This window comes from Meles meles, chromosome 5, assembly GCF_922984935.1.
Source record: "Meles meles chromosome 5, mMelMel3.1 paternal haplotype, whole genome shotgun sequence".
In the NCBI taxonomy this organism is placed as follows: Eukaryota; Metazoa; Chordata; class Mammalia; order Carnivora; family Mustelidae; genus Meles; species Meles meles.
This window is the reverse complement of record NC_060070.1, coordinates 27467198-27479259: the sequence shown is the minus strand read 5'-3', so window position 1 is coordinate 27479259 and position 12062 is coordinate 27467198. Positions and strand designations below refer to the sequence as shown.

The 12062-nt window shown below is 34.6% G+C and overlaps 1 protein-coding gene across 4 annotated transcripts in view; it reads right to left on the bottom strand.

The window, feature by feature from the left end:
- The window catches only part of HACE1 (HECT domain and ankyrin repeat containing E3 ubiquitin protein ligase 1), a 122378-nt gene that overhangs the window by 62355 nt on the left and 47961 nt on the right, over window positions 1-12062 (bottom strand). For all 4 annotated transcript variants that reach the window (XM_046004959.1, XM_046004957.1, XM_046004960.1 and 1 more), the window contains 3 exons: window positions 11301-11402; window positions 10133-10239; window positions 3889-4039 (listed from right to left, as the gene is read on the bottom strand). In XM_046004959.1, coding sequence (XP_045860915.1) covers window positions 3889-4039; window positions 10133-10239; window positions 11301-11402 — 360 coding nt within the window. The remainder of the gene's footprint in view (window positions 1-3888; window positions 4040-10132; window positions 10240-11300; window positions 11403-12062) is intronic.

Here is a 12062-nt window from a genome sequence, read left to right as displayed (position 1 = left end):
CTATTTCTGAAAAATAAGTTAATGACTATGGAAAACAATGACTATAGAAAATGAGTCAATGACTATAGAAGCCATTAGTAGGTATCCTGGCATTGTGAAATAGTGCTTCATTTCATATTACTGAATGGTCTTCACTACAGAAATATATTCTACACATAGTAACAATGTTATGACAACCACACATAGTTCTCAAAACATTTTAAGATCTATTTCAAAACCATAACATATAATCTCAGACTTGTTGGAACAATTTTTAAAAATTTAAGATCCATCTGCCAAAGTGAGACACAAATTTGACAGGAAAGTATTAGTAACTTAACTTCTTTAATAGTATCTTTAAGTTTTCTGTTAGTTTAACTATTCTCAATTTGATAATGTCAAATGTTATAACTCAAAAGATTAAGATTTTAAATTTAGAAGTTTCTCAATCTTTCCTGGCTTCCAAATTTTACCAATTATAACTCTACAAAAGCATTAATAGTCACAGCTTACTACACACACACACACACACACACACACACACACACACACACACAGCATATTAAGATTCAGGAAGCCTAAATTGTCTACCCCATGCTCACACTGTTTCAATATTCATAACTACCTTCTCATTCAGATACCCCAAAGTTTCTAAGGCACTAGATAAAAATCTCTTCACACTGAAAAAAAAAAAAAAAATAGCTAAGTGTTAAGATTAACTTAAAGGATTTCTAAGATAAATCAAAAAACTAATAACAGGATGTTAAACAATTTCACCTACTAAAACCACATGGCCTATAAACCCACTCATTCTTAATGGAAAACCCATTAGTTAATCCTAACAATAAAGTGACATGTTAGGGTACCTAGTTAATGAAATGGAAAGTTAAGATGAATTGCTACCTTAGACAAAAATGTGGTAAAAATTAAAATGGTATTTCCAGTCTAGCACTGCAGGAACTCAGGAAATGGTTATGATCTTTACAACTGTAAATCACCCCACAATGAACAGAAGACTTTATATAAATAGATGACAATAGAGTTTCTATTTTTTATCCTTGTAAGTTGGAAGACATCATTTTCTCATCCTTCAGTCTACATTTAATTCATAAAATTATATGAGACTATAAGTTTTTAATAGTAATGCCTAATGTTTAAAAAAATAGGTAAGTTTTGTAATAAAAACATTTTACAAAGTGGAAGGTCAAAATTTAAGAGAAAAAGTGGTCAGAGGCAAAGTAGTTGTCAATGATGCAGAAAACAATAACTTAAGAAAAAAGAAGAAACTAACAAATGAAATAAAATTTAAAAAAAAGAACTTTTTAATTACATACTTCACTGGTATATGACAATCAAAACAGAGTTTAGATGTCATTAAAGAAAAGTTCAAAGAAAACCAGTGACACCCTTTTCTACTCTGTTATACCTGTATTGATGGGATAGATAGAAAACTAAGATTTTAAATCAAGCATTTAATTCCTATGCAGAGGCTATGAATTAACACATTACTTATTTTCTAATATCACTAACAAACACATGGCTGACTTAAAATTTAACAACAAAAAGAAATCAGACAATAGTGAATATAATCCACATGTGATTTGGATAATAGTGACTATCTACACCTCAACTGATTTTCTATTCATCATTATAGGTAAGCAGAAATGATAATCAGAAAATCAAATCAAGCCTAGATTCAGTAACTAACAGCACTGGCCACACCAGAATACATTAAGAACAACTGCAATAAAGCTCACTTAAAACAACAATGACAAAACAGTGGCTCAATAATTAGATTCAAATTTTGCAAGGACAGTAAGCTATCACTCCAAACTACTGTTGAAGAAGTTGTATGTGAAAAGCCAAAATCAGAACTACAAGATGTTGTATAACTGACTTCTTCCAGGAGGTGGCACAATAGGGGAAAAAAAAGGAAGGAAAAATAAGAAACACACACTCTCTCTCTCACATACACGAACACACACACAGCTAAAAACTCTGACACTAATTCTTTAAAAAACAGTGAAGCAGCCTATCATACCTATTTTAGGTTATTAAAGAATCTGCTAGTGTCACAATGCTTACAAAGCAGTTATTAAGTGTCTGTGAAAAAAATTTCCATGTAAGAAAAAAATCATTTAGCATAAGTCACTAGTTTTACTTCAAATTTTATAGAGTAAAGCTGTCAATCATAACAAGTTTTTGAGGCACTGACACTTTAAAATATTTATATCACTTTTTAGATTGATAACCTACATTTGTACTCAAAAGACTAAAGAAATATAAGCCTTTGTGAGCCAAAAAGCAAATTTTATACTATGAAAATCTCTTAATTGCCTGTAAAAAAATAACATGAAAACAGTTATAAAGTTACACATTTGTCCAACATCTGAGTTATTTAAAAATATAATGCTACAAAAAAGCCCTACCAAGAGAATTACAGCCATGTTCATTTTGCTTAATTCATAAAATTGTGTTTAATTTGGGTAGCAACATTGTCTTGGGTCTTACAGGAAGCAGCTGAAGCAATACAAAATATTTTAAGAAAATATGGGGTAGGGGCGCCTGGGTGGCTCAGTGGGTTAAAGCCTCTGCCTTCAACTCAGGTCATGGTCTCAAAGTCCTGGGATCAAGCCCCCATCGGGATCTCTGCTCAGCAGGGAGCCTGCTTCCCTTCCTCTCTCTCTCTGCCTGCCTCTCTGCCTACTTGTGATCTTTCTCTCTGTCAAATAAATAAATAAAATCTTTAAAAAAAAAAAAAAAAGAAAAGAAAATATGGGGTACCTGGGTGGCTCAGTTGGTTAAGCAACTGCCTTTGGCTCTGGTCATGATCTCGAGGTCCTGGGATGGAGTCCCGTATCAGGCTCTCTGCTCAATGGGAAGCCTGCTTCCCCCTCTCCCACTTCCCTCTCACCATTACCACCCGCCACCCATGCTCTCTTTCTCTCTCAAATTAATAAAATCTTTTTAAAAAAAATATTTTATTTACTTATTTGACAGACAGAAATCACAAGTAGGCAGAGAGGCAGGCAGAGAGAAGAGGGGCGGGTGGAAGCAGGCCCCCTGCTGAGCACAGAGCCCAATGTGGGGCTCCAACCCAGGACCCTGGAATCATGACCTGAGCAGAAGGCAGAGGCTTTAACCCACTGAGCCACTCACGTGCCCCTCAAATTAATAAAATCTTAAAGAAAGAAAAAGAGAGAGAGAGAGAGAAAGGAAGAGAGAAAATATCTCAACGATTTTTCCTTGATGTGATCTCAAGAACTGGCAGTAAATGCAGGAAATGAAAGCAATCTTACTTCAAAAACAAATACACAGACACACACATGATAATAACCTCTAAATAGAAACTAGATACTTTGAGAGGGGCAGTGGGTGAAGGGATGGGTTAAATAGGTGATGGGAATTACGGAGTGCACTTGTCATGATGAGCACCAGGTAATGTATGGAATTGTTGAATCACTATACTGCATACCTGAAACTAACATTAACGCTGTATGTTAACTAACTGGAATTAACATAAAAACTTAAAAAAAAAATGGACACAAGAAAAAAAGAAAACTAGATATTTTCTTTCCTTCTGAGTTAAGAATTTTTTTTTTTAAAAAGCATGATGGTTGCATATTGTCACATTTAAAACTTATAATCCAATAAAAATGTACATTTAAATAATAAATATCTTTACCCTTTAGAATACAACACTAATGGAATTAAAATGTTATTTAATTAAACTTAAGATTGCTGTTGATTAGACAGAAATTAAAGGAGAAAGGTGTGTCTAACTTAGAAAGTGGTAAAAAAATAAATAAATAAACTTAGTTTGTGATATTTCCGACTAACGATTGCAAGCTTTATCAAATTCATCTCTTTTTCAATTATCTTCCTAACAACATCATGTACTTTTCTGACCTTGAACACCTGGCTTCTTGGAGTTTTATTCCCATTGTAGCCCAAATCGATTCCATTACTGGGAGAGGATGGACCAATTCGAAAGACATGACAAAATATCCTCACAATCCTTAAAAGGCTCTTCATTTGAGCATCATAATTACTAGATAGGCTGAAAATAAAAATTAAAATATGAACAAGTTAGGTGGACAATAACAATTACATTTTAAATTACTTAAGACCTTTTCATCACATTGACCATGGGTTTCCTAATACAACTAGCAAAATTCCTATCATGATAGGGTTGGAATGTTTTGTTTAATAGGAATAATTCAATTCAAATAATGCTATACATTATTTGAATTGCATATGAATGAATTATTAATGTTTAAGCAACAAGAATATAACTAATAATCAAAGCATAAAAATATGAAGAAAAGCACCACTGTAAGACAGTTTCTTGGGGCACCAACTTAAGGCAATCTCGAACTCTCACTTTCAAAATATATATGTAAATTACACTGAGTCTTGGAACTCTGAGAACATTTCACAGAGAAACAATGATAGAAATGTTATGCTCTTAAGTCAACCCACAAATCAGCTGCAGAAGCTGAACCTTCTAGTCTTCTATCCATAACAGGATTTTTCCATCTCTCCCCAGAATAGTAACCAATTGTTCACATACAGCAGAACATTTACAAATTGAATAATCTTAAAGTTACTATCAGCAAGCATGGTTCTCTACATAATGGGTAGTCTTAGGACTCTACATAAATATAGGGTATACATCCCTGAAAAAAACCTCAAAACCAATTAACACAATATTGAATATAATATAAACCTTCTTTGATAAATCAAAAAGCACTTCAGAATCTTATAATGCCTGGGGATTGTTCATCATCACAAATATCAAAGAACTACCCTTCCACAGAGAAACTGTAGCAGGAGTCAGGCTATATCTGTACTGAATCTAATGACAGATCTTAAAAAAAAAAAAAAAAATTATTGTTGTTCAGGGGGTGGCTTTATTTTGAAATCTCTAACATCAGTTATCTTGTATTACAAGAGTTACACAAAAGCACAGTAAAGATTTACATAAACTTTTGGGCAGAATGGTATGACTGTCTTTGCATACATTAATTATCAAAGCTTACCCCATCTTCTCCTAAGTGTATTTTCACCCAGCTTACTAAAATTTTCCTCTATATTTTTAGGTATCCTTTAACATTAAAAAAAAGTTAAGGATTAGGTGGATGGGGAGATGGGCAAAATAGATAAAAGGGATTAGAAAGTACAAACAGCCAGTTATAAAAATAAGTATAGAGAATATACTCAATAATACTATAACAACATTGTATGGTGACATACATATGTTACTATACCTATGATGAGCACTGGGTAACAAAAGGAATTGTTGATTCACTATGTATGTTGTACATCTGAAACTAATATAACATTGTATGTCAAACACACATCATTCCACAATAATATGGAAATAACAAATGCCTACTTCTAAGTATTCTAATGTGATTAAGTGCCAAATAGAGGGTATTTTCTACCCTGGTGACATGTGAACCCAAAAATTTCTGACATTTTCACTTCAATATTCATGTTGTTTTTCACTCTAAGACTTATTAAATTGTTAAAAAGTCAATAAAAATGACCTATCAGTTACAGTGTTATTAGTAAAATGTAACAGTTACTGCTACCCATACTGTATTGAACTGGGACAGCTCTATCACATTAGCCAAACTTTTTGTTTTAGTAACTTTGAATCAAATGTGTACAGAATTACTACTTTAGCTTGTACTGAGTTTTACATATTTGTCTTTATGAAGTGCATCTAATTTTATATCCTAAGATTGTGAGACTGACAAAATGGAAATGTAGTTTGTGTCGTGACTTTGGAAAAGTTAACTATGACGACTCTCAAATTCTTCCATGAGAAAGAAGTGAATCTGACTTTCCTCTGCAAAATTGTCATATATATAAAGATTTAAGTATCCGATCTAGGAAATACGTCATGAGTTATGTTAAGAAGTATTTTCTTGGGGCACCTGGATGGCTCAGTGGGTTAAGCCTCTGCCTTCAGCTCAGGTCATGATCTCAGGGTCCTGGGATTGAGCCCCACATTGGGCTCTCTGCTCAGCGGGAAGCCTGCTTCCCCTCTCTCTCTGCCTGCCTCTCTGCTTACCTGTGATCTCTGTCTGTCAAATTAATAAATAAAATCTTTTTAAAAAAAAGAAGAAGTCTTTTCTTACACAGTGGAATCTGAGTATGTTATTAATAGTCTAATAATTTTATTTACTGTTCCCAGTTTAAACTTCTTTCCAAGCTGATTCACCGGATCTAAAAAATGTTATTTTTCACTCTACAATCGTGAAATATCTCTTTAGTATTAAATAAAAGATCATAAAATCCAAACTTCATCATATCCTTCTCCATTTGATCATAAAATGATAATTTCTTCCCAAGCCATGTGGTACCTTAATATAAAAGTTTTAACATTAGTTTCCTAATGCAAAGCCCTATCAATACCTTTGGTTTATATGAATATACTTTCATTCAGTGTCTCACTAAGAAAACAGTTATAATTTCTCTCTTCATTTGCACACTGATAACTATCTTTATCTTTAATCACAAGTACACAGAATGCAAGATAACTCAATTAGTGAAACACAACATTATGTGCAAAAGAGCCTTTAGTATTTATCTTTAGTAAATATTCCTAGAATCATTTAGACAAAAGGCTATCCATTTTCTCAAAAGTAAGCTAAATAACATCTCAATTGTCAGTAAATACATATATGAATCAGTTTCCTTAATTAAAATTTCTATTAAAGTATGTAGCCAAAATTGTATCACATTGTGGGTTAAGAAATATAAAATGATTCACAAATGAGTAAACAAAAGGGAGACAATTTGCAAAAGTGCCATGAAACATAACCTGGCAGATGGGAATAATTTTTATTTGAGATCCTCTTAAGATTCTATATTGGCAGTTATGAGATAATAGAAAATATATATATTGGTCTCTGTTCCTGGTTGCTGGTGAAGTTCCTAAAACCCGCATAATTTCCTAAGTGATAAGAGCACTAGGAGCTTCTTTTGTTCTAATATTTGGTCTTTGACCCATTTCCTGACATAGAGTTTCTAAATCCCTTATAATTTCCTGGGTGACAGCAGTGTCTTTTGTTCTACTGAAGTGACTCTTAGTGGGCTCCTGATGAAGGCTGGTCATGAGAAAGATGAAGCCATATTAGAAGCTTGGAATTTCCAGCACCACCCCACATTCTCCAAAAAGGGGAGAGGGCCCGAAAATGCAGTTAATGACCAACATGCCTATAAGATAAAGCCTCCACAAAAAGCAAAAAAAACTGGGGTTCAAGGAGCTTCCGAATCTAAGAGTAAGGAGATCATGAGAACCTCTGATACGAAGTGAAGTCAGACAGGTGTGGGTAACCTGAGGACCTACTACTTGCAACTGGTATCTGAAAGTGGGAATAGTCTCATAGGAATGAGCTCTTAACCTGTGAGATCTAACGTATCTCTGGATGGACAATTGTCAAAGCTGAGTTAAACTGTACAGCAGCTGATGTCTAAAAAATTTCTTGGTGAAAAAAACCCACACATCTGGTCAGCAGGGTAGAAGTCTGAGAGTGAAGGAGAAACACAGGATTTCCCAAAATAGGAAATACAATAAATTCCAATAAAATATTAATATCCAATACTCATTACCAACCTCAAGGAAAAGATACTCAGAGCTCACAAAATGGCCATAATTAACAGATTTCACAAAGCATATGAAAAATAGCACTGTAAGTGGTGAGGCAGTACAGGTTGGCAAAACAGTTTTAAAACCTGTTATGATCATGGCTCCCTTTTTCCCACTCTACTTCCATTCCACTAATCTCCCTGTTACTTTTAAGAGCTAGATTGTAACCAGTAATCCACCCTCTATTAGTAAGACCAGGAATCCTGGTTCTTCTATGTATTAGCTTGGTAAATGGTTAAACTTCAGCTTTCTTCTATGTCAAATGGAAATAACTTACTGTGAGGTTTAAATGAAATAATATATTTGAATGTTCCTTAGCTTACTGCCTGGTTAATAAGTATTAAAGGTAAACTTAAAAACATAATACAGAAAAACATAGGCTTTCCCATTGCTGAAGAAAAGCAAAAAGTAGAACAAAGATTTAAAAAGAAAAAAAAAAGGTAAGTTTTCTAATGTAAGAAATGTAGAATACTGGGGGTGCCTGGGTGGCTCAGTTGGTTAAGCGTCTGCCTTTAGTTCCTGGGATCAAGCCCTGCGTCAGGCTCCCTGCCCAGTGGGGAGTTGTCTTCTCCCTCTGTCCCTTTCCCCACCTGTGTTCTCTCTGTGTCCCTCAAATAAATAAATAAAATCTTGGGGGGGGGGGAGAAATGTAGAGTATTTATAATAACTATAATTATTATCTCTGGCAATTTTCCATTTATATAATGATCATCATCATCTCTACTATGGACCAGACAACATGCTGGTACTTTACAGTACCTTATCATTGTATTTTTACAACAATTCATTAAGAAGATATTTAATACCATTTTCCAACAAGGAAACAAAATCCTGACTGATTCTAAATTAAATTTAGGGAGAGTTTTATCTGTTTTATTTACAATCACCTACCAGATGGTCTGGTGAATAGTAGGCACTCAGAAACATATACTAGATATATGGGTAGATGATAAAGGGAAACTCAAAACAGTTACTTGCTGAGATCACACAGTAAATAGTGATATCTGGATTTAAACCTGAATCCCAAGCCATGTCTTTATTTAGTATGTCTGAACTGCAGAAAGTCCTCATCAAATAAATGGATTAATAGAATTACTAAATAAGAGCATTATGTAAATTCAATGAATTCCATAAACAGAACCTAAGCAGTCTCACAGGTAGAAACTGAGTTAAAAAATTTAGTAAATGGTACAGTACTAGAAATGTTGAAAAAAGACTTAATGGATTAAAGAACACAAGCGGGTAACCTTGGTATCATGAAGGGTAAGGGGCCTAGCAAAGATCCTTCTAAATAAACAGTAGAGTGTGATTCTGGTCTAAAGTATATGAAAAGCCCAAAGGAAGAAACAAACAGCTATCATAATGGAGTCAACAATGTAGCCGATTTCTAGAAAGAGCATGGAGTTGGGAGGAAGAAACTCCAGTTGCAACCACAGAGATGAGAGAAGACCAAAACCTATTCTAAGACTGTCAATGTATTAAGAGAAGTGAAAAGAAAACTGCTAAGGGAAAAGCATCCAAATAGAAGTGGGCCAAATTTATAAGCCAAGAAAAAACACATTTACTATTTCTAAATGACTTATTTTTTTTTTTAGATTTTATCTTAGTTTATTTTTATTCCTTTTATAGGATTTATTCGAGAGAGAGAATATGTGTGTGTGCACACACGCAGGGTGAAAAGCAGAGGGAGAGGAAGAGTGGGAATCTGAAGTGGACTACATACAGAGTATGGAGACTGACACAGGGCTCGATCTCACAACGCTGGTATCACAGCCTGAGCTGAAATCAAAGGCAGATGCTTAACCAACTGAGCCACCCTGGTGCCCTTAAATGGCTGTTTATTCCTAATTCGGACTGTTTATTCCTAATTGGGGTAGCTAACCATACACAGTGAAGTATAGTTGCAGGAAAATACAATACATATAAACATAAGTAATATAAAGGCATTACCTCCATGGATATAGCAATGAACCATTAAAACCATAGCATCTTCTGGAAAGAATAAAGAACTGAAGGGAAGGCAACAGTTTAGGGCAAAAACTTTATAAGGGACATGAGGGTATACAGGCTGAACAGTAGCCCACACACAGAGTTCTATAAATTAGTAATCAACACTCCTAAACTATTTTCTTGGGGGAAGGGTCAAAAAAAAAAAAAAAAAAAAAACCACCCCTAAACTTTCTTGATTATTCTTCATGTACATTTTACTTAGATAACTAATCTATCATTTTATAAAATTTTAGATACCTATGTCCAAATCCACTTAAGTAAGTCTCTATTTTTAGTCTCTCTAGAGAGACTAAAATCTCCAGTAATAGCTAAGTGCCCTGGTCCTTTAAAATGAAACAATAGTAAGTCAGCAAATTTTTAGGACATCTTAGCACTGACAAAAACATCCAATAAAATAAACTATTCCCAGAAAAGCCTGAAAGGAGACAAAGCTGACAGATACTGTCACCTATTGATTTGCTTATATTTTGAAACACTTACCTAAGCAGTTTATGCCCATTTGTTGTGGCAACTTCAGCAAGGCTTGTTAGAATCTTTAGGTACTGGCTTTCACTTTGCTGAGACAAATGTTCCAGAACTTGCCGTAACTAAATTTTTTACAAATAAAAAATGTGATTATACAATAATCCATTAAACTTTATCAAGAAATTACATACCTATTAGTTTAAAAAGTATCCGAAAGCCAATGAGCTGAAATCAAGTCCTTTACAGTTATTTTGCCTTGTATAAATTCAAAAGCTAATATAGAGATGACATAAAATCTTTTCAAAATCACCCAGTAAAAAAGCAATAAAAAAATGCAAATAGATAGAAATTACCAAATTCATTTACAAAAACTTAATTCCAAATTTATAAAATATGAGAAGTTTAAACTCTGTAATTTTTCAGAGTAAAGCTATTACAAAATAGAGCTCAATAAAGCAGTGATAACCAATGATATGATATTCCTCCTTAGATTATTTTCCCCTACCTATGTGGAAAATTCCAATTATTTTAAGCAAAAACCAAAGACCCAGGGCCGCCTGGGTGGTTCAGTTGGTTAAACATCTGACCCTTGGTATTGGCTCAGGTCATGATCTCAGGGTTGTGGGATTAAGCCCCAGGTTGACTCGGGGCTCAGTGTGGAGTCTGCTTGCGATTCTTTCTCTCACCCTCTCTCCCTGCCCCCACCATGCATATGTGCACTCTCAAATACATAAATAAATAAAATCTTTTCTTTGAAGATTTTATTTATTTTTTTGACAGAGAGAGACACAGCAAGAGAGGGAGCACAAGCAGGGACAGTGAGAGAGGAAGAAGCAGGCTTCCTGTAGAGCAGGAAGCCCAACTCGGGCTTGATCCCAGAACCCTGGGATCATGACCTGACCTGAAGGCAGATGCTTAATGACTGAGCCACCCAGGTGCCCCAAATAAATAAAATCTTTAACAACAAAACAAAACATAGACCCAGAGGGGGAAAGACTCATAGGGTTAAATAGTAGCACAAAGTTTATATATATAATTCATACTTTCCTATAATGCAAATAAGCAAATTTGAATCATTAAAATATCTGTAATACTAAAATCACTAAGCACATTTTAAAATGCCACATATGCTAAACATGAACAAAACTTGTTCATTTACAAACAACTAACACAACTACATTACCATGTTTTCTCGGAGATCTTCATTCTGTGTCATTTGAATAATTGTCTGGAAAAGCCTAGGGTGATACTGAATTAATACTTCACAAGTCTCTCCGTAGCCACCCTTTAAAAAAAAGAAAAGGAAAAAAACTAAAATTATCTACGTTTAAAAAAATGTTCCTAATGGAAAACTTTATTTCCTCTACATACCAGTCTGACACTAAATGTGTGGGTTTTCCACACAAGCAATTCTCCAGCTCTCTGTGGACACCAACTTAAGTGTAACACAATTTAATTCAATTCTGACGCTAACTACCCAGAGTTAACACAGACTACACAGGTTAGAAGCTCAGTCTCATGAAAGTGCCCCTACTTTAGAAACTATTCACAAGTCCAGGCTACCCATACTTCTAACTAGCTGTAAGTCAGGAGTTTCCATAAACTCCTCTTCAGGTTTGATAATCTGCTATTTGCTGTTTGATAACAGCTCACAGAATTCAGGAAAACACTTCATTTATTATAAAGGATACAACTCGGGAACAGCCAAATGGAAGAGATGCACAGGGTAAGGTATGTGGGAAGGGACACAGAGCTTCCATGCCCTCTCTGGGCATGCTACCATTTCACAACTTTGATGTGGTCGCCAACCCAGAAGCTCCCTGAGAACCCCACTGTTTACAGGGTTTTGATGGAAGTTCCATTACATAGGCATGATTGATTAAATTATTGGTCATTGATGACAGAACTCAATCTCCAGTCCCTCTCACATCCCCAGAAGTCTCAT